Source organism: Chelonia mydas, chromosome 2 (assembly GCF_015237465.2).
Source record: "Chelonia mydas isolate rCheMyd1 chromosome 2, rCheMyd1.pri.v2, whole genome shotgun sequence".
Classification (NCBI taxonomy): Eukaryota; Metazoa; Chordata; order Testudines; family Cheloniidae; genus Chelonia; species Chelonia mydas.
The window spans coordinates 37,571,455-37,592,827 of NC_057850.1; the positions used below are offsets into that span (position 1 = coordinate 37,571,455).

The window sequence follows — 21,373 nt, forward strand, 5'->3', positions numbered from 1 at the left end:
CGAGTACTCCTTTTCTTTTTGCGAATACAGACTAACACAGCTGTTACTCTGAAACCAATAACTTTGAGTTTGAGATGGACTGCTAACTACCCTGATCAGTTTGGTGTAATATAAATCAGAATGACTACATTTGATTCTATTAATTCTTCTGCAAAGGTATGAAACTTTGGCTCACTAACAGGGTAGCAAAGTGTTTGGATTCCGCACAGTCAAGATACGTGGTTCATTCTTAACAATAAAGCTGTATGGACAAAGGAAAGGACAACTGTCAATATTGTGTGTTCTGGCCTTGATCTAGCTAGATGTATTTGTTGCACCAATCACCATAGTGACTAGGTGTGAGAGATCCCCTTAATAAGTGCAAGCAGGAACATGGAAAAAGTCAGTACAAGTTTCATGGAACAGTCAGTATTTGGAAGTGAGAACACATCTTTCTGATAGCCATTTGTTTTTCCCTCATTAATTCCCACCTGACTTTAATTTCTAGCATGAATAGCAAGAACTACACACAGTGCTTGGTACTATATGATGGCATCCGAACAAAGCTTTTCTTTAACTTTTGCAAGAACTTAAAAATGAACTTGCCAGTAACAAGTAGGAAACTGACACTACCAAAATAAAAATGACACACATTTGGTCAGTTGCCTAATACTATGACTGTCTTTTTCCCTCTGACCCCCGCTGTTGCTTGTAGCTTTCTACCGATTGTTGATGAAATTATTGTAATAAAGTTGCCTTACTAATAATCCATTCCTCCAGGCCACACTGCTTCTAGTAACCAGTTTTGCTTAAGCTCAGGTAAATTTCTATTTGAACAGCATCTCTTAGGTGTGCCTCAGAATTAGATCCCTTTACTTGCCACACATGTTTGTGTCTGGCTTAGTCTGGACTGAACCATATTAATTCATGTTTTTTTCCATTGGTGAAACTCACATCCATGAGTAAGTCCTGATAAAACAGATCTTTGGCTAACTTGTTTATAATTACTAGTCTGAAAGGGGTGGAAGTGTTTTACTCTACTAGTAAAGGACAGGGTAGCCTAAAGCTCTTGACAGAACTCTTGTAATCAAGAGCATCTGAAGAGGCTTCTCCCTAGAAGTTGCCTGTAGCAGGGGAATGCTAAGTACATAGTATCCATGTGATCCTCAAACTAGGAGAAAATTGACATCTTAAAGATTCCTTTTTATTGGCAATAGTTTCAACTTTTGAGATAGCTTGATTAATAAAATCATTTAATGCTGCTACTGATTGGCATTTATCAAATTATACTCAGTGTGAATTCTTTTTTCTCCTGCTGCACAGGGAGAAAGACAAATGTATGGAAAGAAGCCAGAAAACTTGTATTTTGTAAGTGATGGCTCTCGTACTCCACAGACATAACTGATGTTTAATAGTTGCTGGATGGAAAACAGTCATAACTACAAATCCAGTGTATATTGCAGAAGAAAATATCTAAGTTTATCATAAAATCTGATCAAGATGAGACCCTGTAAAAGTAGATGTACAGTCCTAAAATGGAATATCACTGGGACAACTATGGTCCTGCACTGTTGGCATGCTCATAAGTTTAGATTTAATATAAAATTCCATTTGGAACACAGACTAGATCACGATCTTTTCTCCTTGTGCTGTGTGTGCACTGAAAAATAACTCAACCTAGATTGTCTAACATATGTTCTTTCCCTACTTCATTGGTAGGGAGAAAAACCTCTTAAGCTGTTCATTTGAAACATCACATACATAATGCTGTAAAATATAACTTACACTAAGGCAGTTAGTGGCACCCTTGCCTATTGTAGAATGCCTAGTTCCTTTTGCTTTCAAAAGAGTCCAGATCTCAGGCAGTTTGGATAATGTTGCACTTGATCTTATGCATGGCCAGTTATTGATGTACACGGCCTACATGAAGGGAAGGAACGTGCAAAATATAGTTTTTTAATAAATAACACTGGAAATTGCAGAAGTATCTTACAGCTCTGCACTGTAATCTCTCAAAACTACATGAGTAAATTTAAATGACCAAAATGTGCTACATCTTATAAAAGATTTGATGGACTGTCACTGATTTGCAGTGTAGAAGGGCAAATGGAGAGCCACTAATCACCCATCAACCGGTCACCCTTATTTTTTCTCTGTTATGTTTCTTGCTCTTTTTCCTGTCTCTTTATATTCCTTTCTTACTCCAGTCCCTACTATTCCTTCTTAAAGAAACACAAAACTTCTTTGTAATAGACGATATCTTGCATATGGAATTAATATGATGACAAGGGTCTACCATCAAGTATGGTAGTTTTACTTGTATCCCCTTTTAGACTAAAAGCATTTTTGGGCAGGCACTCTTCCTGTTACAGTACCTCTCATAACAGGGCCATGATCCTGATTTGGGCTTACGTACTACTGCAATTTAGATAATACTGAAATAATCTTGGTAGTTTCTACAAAATATAGCCAGATTTAAGTACCAATGTTTGATGCTGTACAAGACATAGATCTGATTGCCTGCCTGCAGGAGTTTATAATACAGAATCAAATAAGACTCAGGTGGTAATAGAGCCCTTTATATAAAAAAGGAAAAGTGTGGAATTGTCAGAGGCCTCATAGAAATGGGTTTTCAAGAGGGATTTAATAGAAGATGAGACTCCAATGTCCTGGGACAGGAAGGTCCATGTCAGAAATAGGTTGCATAAAAGAAGGCTTAAACTGAGAAAGACAAGTATGGTAAGACTTAATCAGTAAAACGTGGTAAAATATCCTCCAGTACTTTTAATCCCTTTCATTCCCTTGTAAAATTAATTTTGAATATAACATTGTAAAATAAACAAGTTTGGTATTAATGTTAAAAAATGGCATTGGTTTTGCTATAAACTAACATGACACTCATTTGAGTTCTTAAACTAGCGTAATTGTTTTATCAGTCCAACACATTTACAAATGCAGGCCTTCAAATTTTTGGTCCTTCTAAAGTTTGATGTCTTTCCAACATAAGGTCTGAGTTTTATATTAGTACTTCTAGGCTTTTCTTTCATTGGATATCTTAACAGTAATCAATGGCTTTAGTGTCCTAGGAAGGAAAGCTTTCATAAAGTATGGATAACTTCTTACAGGGTAGATATAATTTAAATCAAATTGATTTAAATCACGAGTCAGGAAAACTCTATTTAATCATGGATTTCTACATAAAAGTGCATTCTTGTTGGTTGTTAAACCTTAATACATATTCTTCACAAGTTGGAGATAGATGTAGGTTTCATTTTTAGAAGTGAATTTACTATACATATTTAAAGTGATTTATTTTGAAAACTTTTCAGATTAGTTTTCCAGCTATCTGAAAATGAATTATTTCGTTATTTCATTTACCAAAGCAGATATTTATGAAGTCATTGGGAGATGAATGATCTCCATTCAACAGGTTAATCATTAATATGTGGAGGATTTTCTTGCCATGTTGTATTAGGAGGAGAACATCACCAGATACATTTTAATTGTTTTAGTTAAATAAAACAACAACGTTATGTATTCTGGATTTTTTTCTTCAACAGCAAACATATATTTTAACAAAACAAGCATATGAATTTTTGAATTTAGTTAAACATTCAATTTGTTTAAAATCAGGTTTGTTTTTGTTAAAATTGTTTAAAATAGTTTAATAAAATATTTTTTAAAAAAAAATCACTGTCAGCTAGGTCAACATGAGAAACTTTAAAATATAAGTTAACTCAGTCATCTTCACCTTCATTTTCCTGTTTGTTCATAATCTGGAAAAGAAAAACAAGCTTTCCTGCTTTTTCAGGTCCCGAACAATTTCTCAATTTGGAGTGAATTAGTCCAAAGGAAGAAAATATTATTTCTACACAGGCAGAAGAAGCTACTGCTGTTAAAAGTGAGATGATCACTTCACTAGTCTCTGAATCCAAGTGCTTAAGTGACTTCCACCAGTTCACTGGTGTGATTTTCTTTAAAACATCACCAGCAAACATATTTCTTGAATGGTTCACCCTTAGCTCTGAAGTTTATTATAGTTGGCATTATGGAGGGATGACTGCTGGATGTCCATGTCATAGCCAACTCCTCTTCTTCAGCAGTTAAGGCTTGACCCTGGTACCAAGTATTGAGAATATTTGCAAGAAAATGAGCTGGAGATAGTGCTTGTCCCATTTGTTTTTTTTAATGCTTGTAATTTAAAACTCTGTCATTGCATATTTCTCTTTTTAAGATCTCATTCAGTTCCTTCCAAATTTCAACAACATCAGCAATAGAACAGCTATTTCCCTGCATTTTGTTCAAGGCTACAGAAATAGGCATCAGGGTACGCAGCATGTGTTCAACATTTCTCTTAGGCCCAATGTTGAGAACTTTCGCTGTTACAGTGCCATCTATTTTTTCATGATTTTGTTCATAAACTGTCATCAGATTAGGCCAGTTTTTGATATAGTGCTCAAAACAGTCCACTATTGAGTTCCTTCGCACATCTTGTGGGAGAGTTAGCTTGTTTCCTCCCACTTTTTTCAGAGCAGCTGCTGCAAAGTGCTTGTTAAAGAAGTATTTTGCAATTTCAACAACATTAGCCTTTATTTCTGGAACACTGAAGTCTTTGGCTAGGAGGTGCATCAAATGAGCACTGCAACCATCTGTTATTAGCTTGGGACTCTCTTCTAAATTTCTTCTCATCTTGGATACATTTGCAGCATTGTCTGTGACCAAGCTGCTCGACGTTTGAATTTTTTTTCAGTTTGTTATACCTTTTACTGCTACTTCTTGTAAGTATTCTGCTGTATGTTCATTTCCTGATGTATTAGTTGTTTCTGTCAGGAAGACATTTCCTTCTTCTGTTGTCATAGAAGCACGTACAACAAGATCATTGTGGACATTGCTCCACCCATCAAGACTCAAGATAACAATTTCACCCTCTAGACCTTTTGCACACTGCTCAATTTCTCTTTCATATACTTTATCCAGCGATTTGCCTGCAACATCTGCTCTGTTGGGTGGACTGTATCCTGGTCTTAATGACTGAACCGTGTTAATGAAGTGTGGGTTCTCAATCATACAGAAAGGCGAGTTTGTTGCGTAAACAAACCGGACAATTTTTTCATCAATTACCTCTTTTTGTAATCTGCTTGTTCTTATCACAAACTTATCTATGGTTTGGTTCTGGATGATGGAGTTGGTTTTTTTCCTTTTTGCTACAGATGATATACTGTGGCTATGTGACATACATTGGCAGATAACTGAAACTATAGAAAATGATGGTGATCTCGAAGGTGGATAGTCTTGAGAATCATGTATGTGGAGGATGAATTCTCCTAAACAAAATAAGTCAAAGCAGTTATTTAATTATTATTACCGTACTGCTCATTTAGTATTCTCATTGTATTCACTGACACTCAGTACCACTTTAAAGGTGAAATTGTAAAAGGAAGATCTGCCTATTTCTGCTTTTTATTTTTTATCACAACTGCATCTAAAATGATAGTACCATAGAGTAACAACTATATTTTTTGCTCAGACATGAGAATTCAAGAATAGTCCAGAAGGAAGACAGGCAATCCTTAAGAAAGAAGTATGAAATATAAAATTTTACTAACCTGAAGATCCTGCATGTTCAGATATGTTCCTTTCATCATCTTCAACGCAGCTTGTTCCTGAGAAAGAACACTTCTCATGATGTTTCATTCGGGCAACCAGGCCTTGCATTTCTTTGTTGCACTCTTTGTGTTTTGCACGCATGCCTGTCTTTCCCACAGGTAGAGGAACTTCATTAAATATTCCCAAACTGGGTCTCTTTTATGGCCTGCTGCCATTATAGGTTTTCCCTTCTAGTGTTAGAATGGTATGGTAGATCTCAAATCAGTGAAGGCTACACTCAGAAAGACCTCAGGACTTCTGGAATATGCTGCTTAAACAGTTTCACTTTTTTGTTTCTTCTGCCTGTCCCTCCCTTCTCACATTTATTTCCAGACTTTTCCTCCTTGTCCAGATCTATTCCGCCCCCAACAATCTTCTAGTCATTGAACTTTTTGAAACTTTGCACTTTTAGAGAGAGGTAAGGGATTGACTCTGTACACAAATTTGCAGAGGGGACAATAGAGTTGAGGTCTGTTATTTCTCGCCTCTGATTATGTATGCATGTATTTATTTATTTTAAAACATTTTTGCCCTTAACAAGCATGTTATCTCTGGAGACACCAATCCACAGTTTGAGAACTGCATCTTTGATAGTATCTTCTAGACTGAGCACTGAGTCCCATTTGGTAGATAGAAAGATTAACCTAAATAATCTATAGAGAAACCCCTGGAATCCCATAAGATTGGGTCCCTAATCCATAAACTATTGGAACTAATTTACAAAATTTTTCTTAAATAGTACATGAATATATTGTCTCATACTATAGAATTAGACTTATAATCCCTATTCCATGTTGAGATATCTTTGAGTGATGATGTATCTTAATTAAAACTATCTTTAGATAGTTTTTTTTCCTCAAAAAGCATTTTATCGAAATCATTTGATTTTTATCCACCCTGAGTTCTTATATATTCCTTCTCTTAAATTAGGTATATTGCTGTTAATGAGCAGCTGATATCTTTAGGACAAGTGAGCCCACTCCTAATGGCCTGCCCTTGTTTGTCAGAAGGGAAATACTTTAAATAGAACACTGTATTGCAGAAACCTTCCTCAGGTACAATATTAATTATTCAGAATCCCCAGGTGGGAACGTTCATTTTTACTGAAAGCTTCATCAACAATTTCATCAGTGTGTACACTCAGAACTAGAAGCAGCTGGCCAAAGTAGGACATTGGTTTAACATCTTCTGTTGGATTAAGGAACCTGTTCCTGCCAGGTTAGTTTCACCAAAAGAAATGAATGAACACACTTTTCTACAAAGGTAGTTCAGGCCCCAGATGCCAGTAAACGGCTATTTTAATCGCCATGGGTTGCGTTCCAGTCTTAGCTTGAAGTCCAGAGCACAACTTCATAACTCCAGTATGTACACTACCTACATGAAGGAAAAGCATTTACGTTGCAAAAAATTTAGTTTTATTTTTTATTTATTTATTTAAAATGTACAAACAGTAAGCGTCTCTCTGGGATAAACCTCATTTTGCTGGACCACAGGAACAAATGGCGTTAAATGACTAGTCCCGAAAGAACATGTCTGCTACATTTGTAAATCACCATGTAAATTTACAATGTACAGATGTTTTAGTGGTGCGTACTGAATATGTATATTTGCCTTGATTTTCTAACTAGCTGGTGGTTTCTCAACAGCTGGAGCAGTGGAAAAATAAATCTCTTGCTTTGGTCATTTCTCAGAGTGGAACAGTAAATATCCTAAGATCCTTAGCTAAGATCACTAGTTCCAATCTAGCCTAAGCTAATATGCAAAAAAGATGCAGTGGCAGTGTGCCACTGCAGATTACTGGACATTACTCTTTAACTATAACAAGTGTTCTTGGATGTTTCATCATAAGCCTAGAAGTAGATCAGGACTGAGATTCACTGGCAGATTAGTGAAGCTTGTGCTGAAGCTGTCTATATTGTATCTTTTTTTATTCTGTTTTAAAGATTTTTTTTTTTTTTTTGGTAGTACTGAAATTCCCTTGGGTTGGGATAGAAATGTGCCAAGTTTCCTCTTTAAGTGCTGGTCCATATGTGTATTCCACACATGAGGTACCCACACGTACCATGTGCCCAAGTCTCAAGGTTTAGGCAAGCAGTGTCCATTGGTCCCACATGCATAGTAGATCTCTTTGCGCTTCTAAGTAAGGGCATAAGAGGCAGTGTGGGTCAATGCCCACTCAGTTGCTTCTTACCATCATATGGCCTGACTGTGAATCCAGTGTCCTCTCCTGCTCCAGTCTTTCAGAAAATCCTGTAAATAAGATTTTAAATAGTTATTCTTTTAGCATAGTATAGTTAGTTTTTAGTATAGCTTGTTTCCCCAGACCAGGTATAGTCCCTGACTGTGGGGAGGCAATCCAGAGTCCTGGGCTTCAAAAATTGTCTCTCCTGCTGTGTGTATCTCTCCATCAGTGACTAACATCAGCGCTGCCTGATGCATATTTCGACGAAGTGCAGCATTTGTTGCTTGTTTCCACGGAGAACTCTCAGAGTTCATGAGCTATGCCTTAGAAAACACTTAGTGGAGAAGGCCATGAGGTGTGTCTCTGATTTGGCAAGGGAGATTTGGTACATCGGCCTCACCAAACGAGCAGCTCCCCTCCGAGCACATGCTTAAGAGTGGAGCCCTCAGTTTCTAAGCATAGAGACATCTTTCTCTAGGGATTTCCATGAGAGCAAGGGACACTCTCATGGGCACAAGGACAAACCCCATTGAAGACCATCCATAAGAGAAGTGCTCCTTCCCTGAGCCCACCAAGGTTGGGTGACTCCCTACTTGCAGACCATGAGGAACTGATTCCGCAAAAAGACCCTGAGACTGGAAGATGAAGCAGGTAACAAAGCGTAAGGACCATCATCCAGTGGTCCTGTCAATGAGTGCAGCTCCAGAATCTGCAGTACCAACTCATCTGCACAAAGAACACACCTCGTCTAAAGATGCTCCTGTACCGTCAATGCTGACCACCAAGACCCATGCACACTGGAGTGCAGAGATCTACACGGCACTGGAGGATATCTTACTCCCCCTATCTGCAGTCTCCCCTTTTGTCTGTCCCAGCCCTCCTGAACGACATTACTAAACTGGAAGATACTACTTTGGTATCCAGGAACCGTCTCTGAACCATCAGGCAGGATTGCCCTGGTACTGACAGCTCCGCCATTCCAGCAGGAGTGATCTCCCCACCCCTCCCCCCCAAGATTGAGAATGAATCTGATGGGCTGGTCCCTCCTTCATCCCCACAGAGAGAGCCACACGCAGACAGTCACTACTCTTATGTACACAACCACTCTAGGGACCAGTGGTTTCCCATTCCATGCCCCCCTACCCCCAGTGGTTGGTCCTTTTTTTTGGCCTTACTGTGGGCTTTGGGATCTCTATACCAGATGTCCAGGACCCACCCAGGAGTCTTTCCGCTCTTCTCCCAACCAGTTCCATCGGTGTATGAGGAGGAGGAGGGGTGTTAAACTGGAACTGCAGATACTGACAAGTTCCGACGGGAGTCTCCACCTCTTCTCCAGATGAGGCAGTTTCTTCTTCTTCTTCTTCTTCTTCTTCCCCATCCCCACCAGTAGACCATAAGCAATACCAGGACTTATTACGAATAGTGGCGGACAATCTCCAGTTATCTCCGGAGGAAGTCTAAGACCCACACCACCAACTGTTTGACGTTCTGCAGCCTCAGGTCCCGAGTAAGGTAGCCTTTCCAGTTAATGAAACCATATTGGAACTTGCGAGATTAGTCTGTGCTCCCACACCTAAGAATTTCCCAACTCTCTGTTGGTGCAGGCTGCTACAGAATGAAATAGGTCACAATACCTAAGGATCCCATTCCATCAGACAGGGGTTCCAAGAGATGACCTCCTGCGCAGAAAGGTCTTCACTGCTGACTTGCAATTCTGCATTGCCAGTTACCAGGCCCTGTTAGTCAAGTATGACCTTTAATAACTATTCTAGACTGGAAGCCTTTCTGGACAAACTTTCCTCTTAGGAAAGAGCATGGTTCCTCTTTTAGAGGCGGGCAGGCTGGTGGCAAAAACGGCCCTTCTGGATGCAGTTAATGTTCAGAGCTTTAGCTACTGGTATTGTTATGCGGAGGGATTTGTGGTTGCAATCCTCAGGCTTCCCCAGGGAGGTGCAAAATACCATCCAAGACCTTCCCTTTAATAAGGAGATAACTCCCTCCAATCGTTAAAGGACTCTCACTGTCTACCTTTACTCCCTGGGGATCCATCCACCAGTCCCCAGGAGGAAGCAGCAAAGGCAAATCTATAACCCAAGACCACCTTCACCTCCTCATGCACTCTACTACTAGTGTCCTGCCAAACCTCCCCATAAGTGATAGCAGACATAGAAGTCCCACTTTTTCATCCCCCTCTACCACTGTGACCACAACCCATTCCCAGCCCACTGCTTGGACATCCAATATTCTGGAGCTGTGGGCAGTCCACCTTGCATGCAAGACCTTCCTCCCACTCATTCACTTCCTTCACGTTCAAATGATGTCGAACTATATCAAGAAGGTGCGAGATTGCTCCTGCTTTGTTTGGAGACAGTCAGGCTTTGGAACTGGGGCATCAGGCACAACACCACCATCCAGGTGGCATACCTCCCAGGAGTTCACATTGAGGCCTTAGCAGAAAACCTCAGCAGGCACTTCTCGGCGGACCATGAGTTGGAAATCCGTGACTGCATTTTGTCAGACATATTCACCCTCCGCTAGGAGACCTCTGTGTCTCAAGTGAACAAAAAATCTCACTCTTTGTTCCAGAGGAGCCATAAGCCATGACTCCAATGGCGACACTCTCCTGCTGGCAAGGAAAAGTAGTCTCGGATATGCCTTTCATCCCATCCCCCTACTTCACAACATCTCTTTCAAAGCACCCGTGGAAGAGGCCAGTGTTACTCTCAGAGCATTCTACTGGCCAGGACGCTTTTTTGGTTCCAAGAGCTGTCAATGTCAGCTTGTCCTCCAATCAAAATTTACACCTTCCCAGAACTCTTTAACCCTGCCCTTGTCCTGAGTCAACCCCACAGTCCAGACTCTTCACCTCACAGCCTCGTGTTTGGATTGGTGTCGGAAATAGAGCACTCTAGTTAGTCCCGTCAGGTGATACTTACCCAGAATAAAAAAAGAATCAATACCTGTTTGGCTAAATGGAAACACTTCTTTGCCTGAATGCAACAGAATCAATCTCACTCAGTCTTGCCAAGCATCCCTATAGTTTTAGATTACCTCCTGTCTCTAAAAAAACCTCCTAGTTTCTTAATCAGCCATTAGTGCCTACCTCCCTCCAGTAGACAGGTGCTCTCTTTATTTACCCAACTACAACACGGTTCATGAAGGACCTCATCAAGGCCTTCACATCAGTCATTAAACCAACACCAACCACTATGGAATCATAACCTCGTGCTGTCAAAGTTCTGGTCCTTCATTTGAACCTGTAGCAACATGTTCCACGTCCCACCTATCCATGAAACTGGAGTTTCTAGTGGCCATCACTTTGGCCAAGAGGGTCAATGAACTGGGAGCCCTCATGGCGGACTGCCCTTCATGGTATTTCCCAAGGACAACATATCCCTTTGCCTTCACCCTACGCTTCTACCCAAGGTCATTTCTGAATTCCACCTTAACCAGTGTATTCACTTGCCTGTTCTTTTTCCAAAATCCCACCCTTCTTCTGAAGAGAAGAGACTTCATTCCCTCAATGTCAGGCAAGCACTGGTCTTTTACCTGAAAAGAACCAAGCCTATCAGGCAGTCTCTAAGACTCATTGTGATAATAGAGGTGTCCTGTGGTCAAGCTATATCATCTTAGAGAATTTCTAAGTGGGTTTCTGGCTGCATTATCAGATGCTACAAACTGGCTCACCTCCATGGCAAAATAACGGCCCACTCCACAAGAGCACAGGCTGCCATGGTATAATCCCTACAGGAAGTCCCAATGTAGGATATATGCAGAGCAACTACCTGGAGTTCCATATGCACATTTGATAGGCATTATGCTCAAGTCCAGGCCTCTGCTGTAGCAGTCAGAGTACTGCTTGTCAGTCACCCATATGTGAAAGGGGGGTGGGATAGCTCAGTGGTTTGAGCATTGGCCTGCTAAACCCAGGGCTGTGAGTTCAATCCTTGAGGGGGCCGTTTAGTTGATCTGGGGCAAAAAATGGGGATTGGCCCTGCTTTGAGTTGGACTGGGCAGGACTAGACTATCTTCTGAGGTCCCTTCCAACCCTGATATTCTGTGATTCTGTGACCTGTGCTCGAAGAAGAAATAGAGGTTACTTACTGTGACTGTGAGTTCTTCAAGATGTGTGGTCCCTATCTGTATTCCACTACCTGCCTTCCATCTCCTATGCTTCGATTCTGGATTGGATTTGCCATAAGAGGAGGAACCTGAGGAGCTATCGACCTGCACTGCCTCTTATACCCTCTCTTGGGAGCACAAGGAGATCTATTGCACATGTGTGGGCCAATGGACGCTGCTTGCTAAAATCTCCAGACTCTAGCGCATGTTGTACATGCATACCCCACGTGTAGAATACATATAGGGGCTGCACATGTCAAAGAACTTCCAGTTACAGTAAGTAACTGCCATTTCTTGAATTTGTATTTTATGTACTTTGCTGTGGTATATAGCAACATAGATAATACTTCTCTAATCAGATTAGAGAAGACAATCGAGCAATTTACAAAGCTAGTGGCTGCACAGCAAACAGTGGTAGACAAAACTAAACGTTGATACATAGACTTGTGGATTGTACAGTGCTGAGCACATTAGACATTCAAGTTAATGCATGGTGAAAGGAATAACTCAAACTAATACGTGTTTTGGGTTATATGTGAACAGTAACCATTCCAGAAAAGCTCAGCTATAATCGTGAATCGCTTAATGCATGGCACTGGTCCCAAAAAGCTGCAGACAGTGGATATGTAGAGAATGGAATAGTCAGTATTTTTAAGCATCTTGTCTAAATAGTCCTTGCTTGTAGTTAGGATTGTATAATCTCAAAGATGCAGCAGAAACAAAACCCAGTCATATGAGAAATTGGAAAGATTAGGTTGTCTCCTTAATAAAGGAGACTGATAAGGAAGGGATAAACCTTGCTTCAGTACGTGCTCCCCCATTAACTGCCAGGAGTTGGGGAGCAATGCATAACTCCTATGTTCAGGGTGTGTTGAGGAAATTATTACACCTTCATTTTCCGAGCAGCTGGCTGCACTGTTAACATCTCAGCTGTACAAGAGGCTTTCCTAATTAGTAATCCTTTCTACCACCAGTGCAAATACGTCCCTTCACTTGGTAGTAAGCAAACAAAACTATTAAGCAACGGGTATTTTTATGGATTTAGAATTTCACCTGGAGCTGTGGCAGTGGCGAGTTAATAATAAAGGGATATGCATGCTACTGATTGCTAACTGCCAGACTTCATAAAAGAAGCTAGTTATTCTTCTGCTCAGTTGGAATCATGTTGCAGAAAACTTCTGGGGGTAATTCCAATTTCTTGACATTTGTAACTGAGAATGTATAGGTATGGCTTATCTGAGGGTGGGGGGACTCGTACCAAAGGGTTATGTGCATACTAACCAATCTGGTAAACATTCTTTTCAGGGCTATAATTAAGAATGAGTGTACTGGCTTTTTTTCTTTTTAGTTCTTGGAATACCTGGAATCACCACTGAATTTAATGAAAGCTGCAAATTCTTGGCACTTGTGAAAAGCAGGTCATAAGATTAAAATTTTGAAGGGTGCCTGGTTAGAACAAAGATTAGGGTGTTCTCCCTCGCTGTGATACTAACTTGCTTTTGGGTCAGATCTCTGCCAAGGATTGGCCCTGCTGCGACCATTCATGCCAGAAGCAAGAACCCACCAGTCAGTTATCTCATGTCTCATTACGCATCTGTAGGAGTTGATACCTACTTCACAGGAGCTGAGAAGATGCTGTGAGAATCACTAATCTGATGAAAGATGCTAGAAGTATGCAGTACTAAAACTACACTAGTGGGCTTTGTCTGACCTTCATAGAGTATAGACAATAACATTCCTTCTGGTCTGACTCTTGCTTCCACCCACCCTACATCCTGGCTACCCCCATCTGCAGGGGGATGGAGAGACATTTGGCTTAAAGTAGTTTTTCATCTTGAATGTGTGTGGAGTTGGTCTTCAAGTCGTATTAAATTTCACAACTCACGAAAATTAACAGCGACCCTTTTTAGGAGTATTGCTACATCCTTTAATTGGTTCACTCCTCCCATATCACTTTACTCAATGAGACACATGGTTTTTCCTGCTACTTCACATGCTGTTTGCCAAATCTGGCACCAAAGGTGCTGGTATAAGAATTCAGTACAAGTGTGTTCTGAATATGGGGATAGCCTCTCTCCCCAAGAAGGAAACATGCATGTTGCTTCTGCTCCAACTAATTTCCTAGTTCAGTCATGTAGTAGTAAATGCTGCAAAACTGTCCATAGTTCTGGAGTCTTGAACACCCCCCAATTCTATGATGAGTTTGAAAGGATAATCTAAGAACAGTGTGAGATAAAAGTTGAAATGTTAGGGGTTTATTTGTAGAAGTTAAATAGCAGAAAAGTTATCGTTAATGAATAGTCTCTTATCAAACTTTAACATTACCTACCCCAGATATCTTTAAATTATAACATGTGTAACTGCCTCTAAAATCTCACTCAACTTTAGACGAATGCTATGCCCAACTTTTTCAACGTGGGTGTTAGACACCTAAAGAAGTGATCTCCACTCTTAGAAGAAAACTGAGTCATTTATATAGGTGCCTAACTTTAAGCACCTAAGCTGGGGGAGGAAACTTGACTACCATGCTAAATCTGAAATGTCCTGAAAAGTCAAAAGAAACAAGTACTAGCGATGACTAGTCTTTGCTTTTGCACCACAATAAAACTGGCTATGTGGCTACACTTCAGCTAAAAACATGCTACAGTGTTTTATTAACATAATTATAAACATGCACCATTAAATGATGTAAGATATAGAATATTGATAGGATAATAATGTCCCAGTGTAACATACAGTTAATACTACTAGGTACAAAAGTGTCAAGGTGAATAGTAGCATTGAGCCAAGTACTGTAGTGTTTTTAAATAGTGCTTCTATTCCACTACTGATCAGAATCTGATTTACTCTAAACTTTTAGTAGTGATGTCTGGAACAACATTTGAGAACCAATGTTTGTAATATTGTTTCTATCTGTTAAAATTTTAGGCAGTGTATGCAGGCATACTGTCCTCAGTTTAAGACTCCATTATTAGAACTTATTATTAGAATTTACAACTAGCAAAATGGAATTATATTCAGATTGGGTAGAGAGGTTATAAAACCAAACATTAACTAGAATTTTTTGTAATCACTGTCTTATGTGAAGTATAAATACATTGCTCCTTTTCAAGGTACTGTTACTCATTCCTCCTCCAGGTAACCCATTTTAAATCAGAGTTAAGGAAGAATATGCTAGAAAAACAGTCAAGAATTACGTATGGCATGTTACACAAATAGGTTTTAGGTACTCTCTGATAAGTGACTTCAAACAAATGTAAAATTGCTTTGTAGCCTGGGTGATAGACTCCACATTGTTGCTATGTAAGCGCTAATGCAGATACTACTGTAGCTGAAAAAAAATCTCCCAGTTTACAATGCTTCTTTCATAAAGTGGAGTTTCATAGGCAGTTAACCTACCTTTCAGTTATTTAGGTGTTTTGCACTGCTGAACATTCTGTACCTAAAACAGTTCCTCCTGTAGATCGCAACATGGCATATTCAGCAAAGAAGTGGATAAAAACTAGGCTGACTAAAGCTTGTTATCAGAACCAAGTTTTCTTGACTTTTTGAAAAACCTGCAATATAACTAATTTGATGGATCTACAATACTATTGAAAGGTATGGTTGTGTAAAACATAGTACTCTTTGTTTTGATTTTAGTCTCTGTTGGAAAAGTTCTTGATTCCTAACGCTTCTCAAGCAGAAAGTAAAGTTTTCTATTTGAAAATGAAAGGAGACTACTACCGTTACTTGGCTGAGGTTGCTGCTGGGGATGACAAGAAAGGTACAGTATGTCAGCTTCTTGTTAAATTTGTCAAAAAATGGGCTTGTTTCAAATGGGACGGTGCTCTTTCTCTGATTCTGGGAGATGATTAATGTTAAATAGAATTAAAAGGTGGTTTAGCTCTGTGGTTATAGAAATTCCCAGTTTATTGCCTAAACGTGGTAGGTCAATAGCTCTCAAACAAGAGTCCCCAGGGATTCTCCATTACAAGTGTGCTTTGCAGATCCCCACTGTAGCAAACGTGTGGTTGGTCATGCAACACTCCTGAAGCAGTCAACCATTATGCTTGTGTATGTGTATATCCCTAGTTTCAGAACAGAGATATGAATTCCCTTTGCCCCAGCCATCTCCATTCATATTTCTGCCTTTGGGTGGGGGGTCAGTACCCTACCCTTTCTCCACAAGGATTAATATTTAGCTTTTTTGCTCGACTTGCTACACTTCTACAATATTTTTAAAAATAGCTGACAAAACTAGGTGTTGACCCTCAATGAGGCTGGAACCCACCTTGGAAGGGAAGTGGCTAATGACCCAAACTCATGATGTACTGGAATGAGAATTGTTGTCTTGAGCTGAGGCAGACCTCATCTCCAATTGAAGTGTCCAGATCTAGGAATTGTATTGCCATCCCATAAATTGGTTTGCTTATTGTTTTAGAAACTAATTTTACCTGTCTGCTGTATCTACATAGATACAAACTTGTAACAACCTAGTAGACAGATTAGCAAGGGTAAGCAGTACCCCTATAGCTTAGTCTCTTAGTCCTTGAGGGTCCAAACACCTAGTTTGTCTATTTTTTAAAATACTGTAGAATTGTAGCAAGTCTAGCCAAAAAAAGGTTTGTCTTTCTAATTCTAAACTTGTACCCTAACAGTTCATGGTAAGTCTCTTCTGCTTTGTTTGCAAACTGTTCAGAACTGACTTTGCATTGAACCCGAACTGAATGGTGTATGCGGCCAGTGCAGTGGCACCAAAATCGTACCCAGAGACTATCTGTGTCTTCCCTCAACAAAGAGAAGAGATCCTCAAGTTACATATTTGTACCCGACAGTTATTTGTGTAGGAGAAATAGTTTCACAAAGTTTTATAAGCAATTGCAAACGGGGACTTATAATGGTAAATGTGGGAGCAACATTAATCTGCAATGCTGCCAACCCTGTCTGTAATAAAAAGTAGATTTGGAATACTTTGCAGCATTAAAGAGACACTGTCAGATGAAATTGTAGTCTTATACATATAGATTAGATACTAGAATCCTGAAACTTATGCTAAATTTTTTGTTCCTTGCCTCTTCATTCTTTATTAAATACTATAAAAATGCTGCAATGCCTGGGAGGCAAATTCAGCTTTACATATTGACCAGCTATCTCCATCCAGCCTTAATGCTTATTGTGGGCCAAAGCTAATTTGGACATGTTGCTTTAACTGGCTAATTCCGCAAAACTGTTTTTAAAACAGTATTATGCTATGAAAATATTTGTAAAGCTAAGAGCTCCTTATTAATGAGGAAACTAAACCCAAACCTATTACTCATGTTTGTTACATGATAAAAACATAGGTCTTGAACACAGCTGTGTAAATGCATCTAAATTATTTACATGTTTTTCTTGAAGGGATAGTGGAGCAGTCACAACAGGCGTATCAAGAAGCTTTTGAAATCAGTAAAAAGGAGATGCAACCAACACATCCAATCAGATTAGGTCTGGCTCTGAACTTCTCTGTGTTTTACTATGAGATTCTGAATTCCCCGGAGAAAGCCTGTTCCCTTGCAAAGACTGTAAGTTTTTAAAAAAGAATCAAAAGCTTAAATGTTTTATGTAACCTATATTATATGGGCAATAACATTTTTTTAAAATTTATTTATTTTTTTTAAAAAAAACCCTCTAGGCTTTTGATGAAGCCATTGCTGAACTTGATACGTTAAGTGAAGAGTCATACAAAGACAGCACGCTAATAATGCAATTACTGAGAGACAACTTGACAGTAAGTACCATTAAAACTTGCTTGTTAAGCAAGGAATTGTATTACATGTCATAATGAATCAAGCATTTTGTTTATTGCTTGACTCTAACTAAAGCATATGAGCAGTTAACTGGGGGCTACTATTTTATGCCTAACATGTAGGTAAATAATGTTTGTTAGCAAGTTTATATTCCTGAACTGAAATTTTGTTCACACTTTGGCCTCCCATGGTAAGTTGACAACTTTCAGTTTCTATGATCCCATAATTGGCAAATCCACTACATCGTTGAATAACTACATTTTCTGGCTTATGTAAGGAATCTAGCATTTTTAAAAACAAGCTGCAATGTAGGTTAACTTTCACTTATTTTTAGTGTTATCCCCTAAAAATGGTATTGAAAGCTTTGACTGACAGTGCAATCTTTACATCCTCTTGGAATTTTTTTTTTTTTTTTTGGTGGGGTTTTTTGTTTTTGTTTTTAGAGCTACTCTTCACCTTTGTGTAATGGGTCCAGCCTGATCATATGCATAAGGCATGGGCCCTAGTGTAGTTCTAAATGGCTAAATATCATCCAGTGAGGTGTCAGTTGCCTCAGCAGTAAGGTGGGGTTTTTTTCCCCTCCCTTTTCTTCATCCACCAAATGGTGCGTTCTTGCTCATGTTCCAGAGGATTTTTTTTTCCAGGCTTACTTGATATTTATGCAAACAAATATTTTGTGAGGTAGATATACTTGAACTTAGTACTAAGACCAATATAAACAAGCTTGTTTCCTTTTTTGGTCATGTTTTTTTATTTGAAACTTCTCTAGAATCAGTGTTATTCAGAAGACTTACAAGTGAGCCACAGAACAGTAACTTTTAATTAGTTAAAAACAACAAGAAGTCCTCATGGCACCTTAGAGACTAACAAATTTATTTGGGCATAAGCTTTTGTGGGCTAGAAGTGGGTTGTAGCCCACAAAAGCTTATGCCCAAATAAATTTGTTAGTCTCTAAGGTGCCACAATGACTCCTTGCTGTTTTTGCTGATACAGACTAACACGGCTACCACTTTGAAACCTTTTAATTCATTGTTACTCAAACTGACTACTATCCACAGCATGAATCTAGATTGGCCTGCATGTTTTCTGAAATTGTTTCCTGGTAGATACCATGTCTCGGCACATCTGTCATTTATTTTCTGGTCAATTTTTAGGTATTTTCATGCTGCTTAAAGTTTAAGCAAGGAGCATTCGCCATGTGGCATCTGCACTGCATTCAGGCCAGGAACAAGGCTGCAGATCTTGCACAGGATTCTCCACTGCCTTGCATCACTTACACATATGCAAAGTGTGTGTAAATGTCTACTATTCTGAATTTGTAGTATTTTATACTATCTTTGCACAAGAGTGAATGTTGATTTAAGATATGTGCAAGGCAGTGAAGAATTAAACCCTTTAAGGTCTTTCTACTTGTGAGGGCCTTGGCAGCTAAGGGATCCAATTGGAGCGCCACCTTTTGAAGCAGAGGGATGCTCCAAATCATATTGTGATAGCAATGACCGAAAGACCAGCTGAGGATTTGCTGACCAGCTGATAGTTAAACTCCCAGAGGAGCAACAAACTCCCAGTGACAAAGCCTTTAAGCAATAATACCATTCAAGGTAGGAAGAGCTTCCCCCTTGAAGAAAAGTAGAAATATTACTCATATCCTCGTCTACTCATAATATTTAGCAAGAATCTGTAATGGGATGGGTTTTCAGCATTCTTGCAAATGCAAACACTTTACTGCATTTTCTCTCAAACAGTTGTGGACATCGGATACCCAAGGAGATGAAGCTGAAGCAGGAGAAGGAGGGGAGAATTAACCAGCCTTCCAACTTTTGTCTGCCTCATTCTAAAATTTACACAGTAGACCATTTGTCACTCATGCTGTCCCACGAATAGTTTTTGTTTACGATTTATGACAGGTTTATGTTACTTCTATTTGGATTTCTATATTTCCCATGTGGTTTTATGTTTAATATTAGGGGAATAGAGCCAGTTAACATTTGGGGAATTTATCTGTTTTCATCTGAGGTGGCCAATATAGGGTTGTGAAATTTTTATACAAGTTTTACATGTTTGGCATAGTACTTTTGGTATACTGTGGCTTCCCACAAGGTGGCCAGGGTTAAACAGCTTCCTATGTTGAGCAAAGAAAACTGCTTGCGTATTGGTCTGTCATGATGGAAAAAGGGGATAATCAGTTGCAGCCACAGGTGTAGTTAGTGTGAGTACTTCAAAGCTGAAGCATACCATGGCTGTGGGGGAACAGATGTCCCATGGATATTGCATGTCAAGCATGTGAAATCCTATGGAATATACAATCAAGTGTACATCTTTGATTGCAGCTGAAAAGCGTTCCTTAAGACAGTTTTGATCACCCAGTCAACTTTCTCTAGAGAAAGGCAGAAACGGTTCACATTCCATTATTTGTAAAGTTACCTGCTGTTGCTTTCATTATTTTTGCTACACATTTTATTTGTATTTAAATGGTTTAGGCAACCTAAGAACAAATGTACAAGTAAAGATGCAGTAAAAATGAAATGCTTGATATCCATAACTACACTGTATATTGAGCACAGCAGTAAAACAAAAACCCATGTATTTAACTTTTTTAGGTTTTTTTTGCTTTTGTGATTTTTTTGATACTTGCCTAACATGCATGTGCTGTAAAAATAGTTAACAGGGAAATAACTTGAGATGATGGCTAGCTTTGTTTAATGTCTTATGAAATTTTCATGAACAATCCAAGCATAACTGTTAAGAACATGTGTATTAAGTTGATGTAAGTGGAATAAAAGTTTTATGAATGGACTTTTCAACTACCTTCTCTGTAGCTTTCATGTAAATCTGTCTTCCTGCTCTGAATTTTTTTTACAGGGATTCTAGAGAAACTTCACTAAAACAAGAGGCATGGCGAAATATCTTGACTATTCGAATGTCAGTTTTCCCCTGATTAAATGATTCTCTGCATCCAGATTTTGGTTCGCTTTCCACAGGAAATGAAGTAGCAAGATTAAGAGCTTGTCTTAAATATTTTGAAAGCTAAAACTAAATTGTCCTGCTAAAGTATGTAATACACACTTGAAGGGGCTGGAGCTGCAGGAGGCTTTTGAGTGTCCAGATGGTACACCCATAAAGGCATTTAAAGCCACGGAAGAGAATATTACAAAAGTGCAACCAATACAGACAAGACCTGGGGAGTGGGACACTACCTTCAAGACCCAAAAATTCCATGTGCACCAGGGCATGACCAGAACTAATCTTTGGAGAAGATCCAGAATCTGACCATCACATTGAATCTCTCCATTTGCTTTTGTGTTCTTGCTCTTAAATGGAGCCTTGGAGAGTCTTGACAATTTCTCTGAACCCTCAGAGCACTTTACTATTTGATTCTGGGAAAGGATCTGGAGTCTAATTCTTTCTCTTCCTTCCCCTAGCATAGGCCCCCTGTAAGAGCTGCATTGACAGCACACCTCTGGCAAGTATCTTCATTACATTCAGGGATGTCAGTCTGAATTTGACATAATCGAGACGGGCGGAGCACTTCTTGGTCCTCATTTGGTGTTCCACTGAGGGCAGAAACAACATTAATTTCATTTCTAACATTCTGTGGAATTATAGAAGAAAATATTTTAGAATGAAGCTGGGTAAAAACTAAAATAAATCAAATGGGGATGAAAACTACACTACA

The 21,373-nt window shown here is 39.3% G+C and overlaps 1 protein-coding gene and 1 long non-coding RNA gene across 5 annotated transcripts in view; one reads left to right on the top strand and one right to left on the bottom strand.

Moving 5' to 3' along the window:
* Window positions 1–20,493, top strand: part of YWHAZ (tyrosine 3-monooxygenase/tryptophan 5-monooxygenase activation protein zeta) — a 29,393-nt gene extending 8,900 nt beyond the window's left edge. For all 4 annotated transcript variants that reach the window (XM_037892189.2, XM_043539257.1, XM_043539258.1 and 1 more), the window contains exons 3-6: window positions 15,572–15,695; window positions 17,309–17,472; window positions 17,583–17,678; window positions 19,443–20,493. In XM_037892189.2, coding sequence (XP_037748117.1) covers window positions 15,572–15,695; window positions 17,309–17,472; window positions 17,583–17,678; window positions 19,443–19,502 — 444 coding nt within the window. In that variant the 3' untranslated portion in view covers window positions 19,503–20,493. The remainder of the gene's footprint in view (window positions 1–15,571; window positions 15,696–17,308; window positions 17,473–17,582; window positions 17,679–19,442) is intronic.
* On the bottom strand, window positions 5,177–5,628 carry LOC122464414. The gene is made up of 2 exons (XR_006288405.1): window positions 5,586–5,628; window positions 5,177–5,303 (listed from the first exon to the last, which is right to left on the bottom strand). It is a non-coding gene; the product is annotated as an uncharacterized LOC122464414 (long non-coding RNA).
* Window positions 20,494–21,373: the final 880 nt, after the last annotated feature.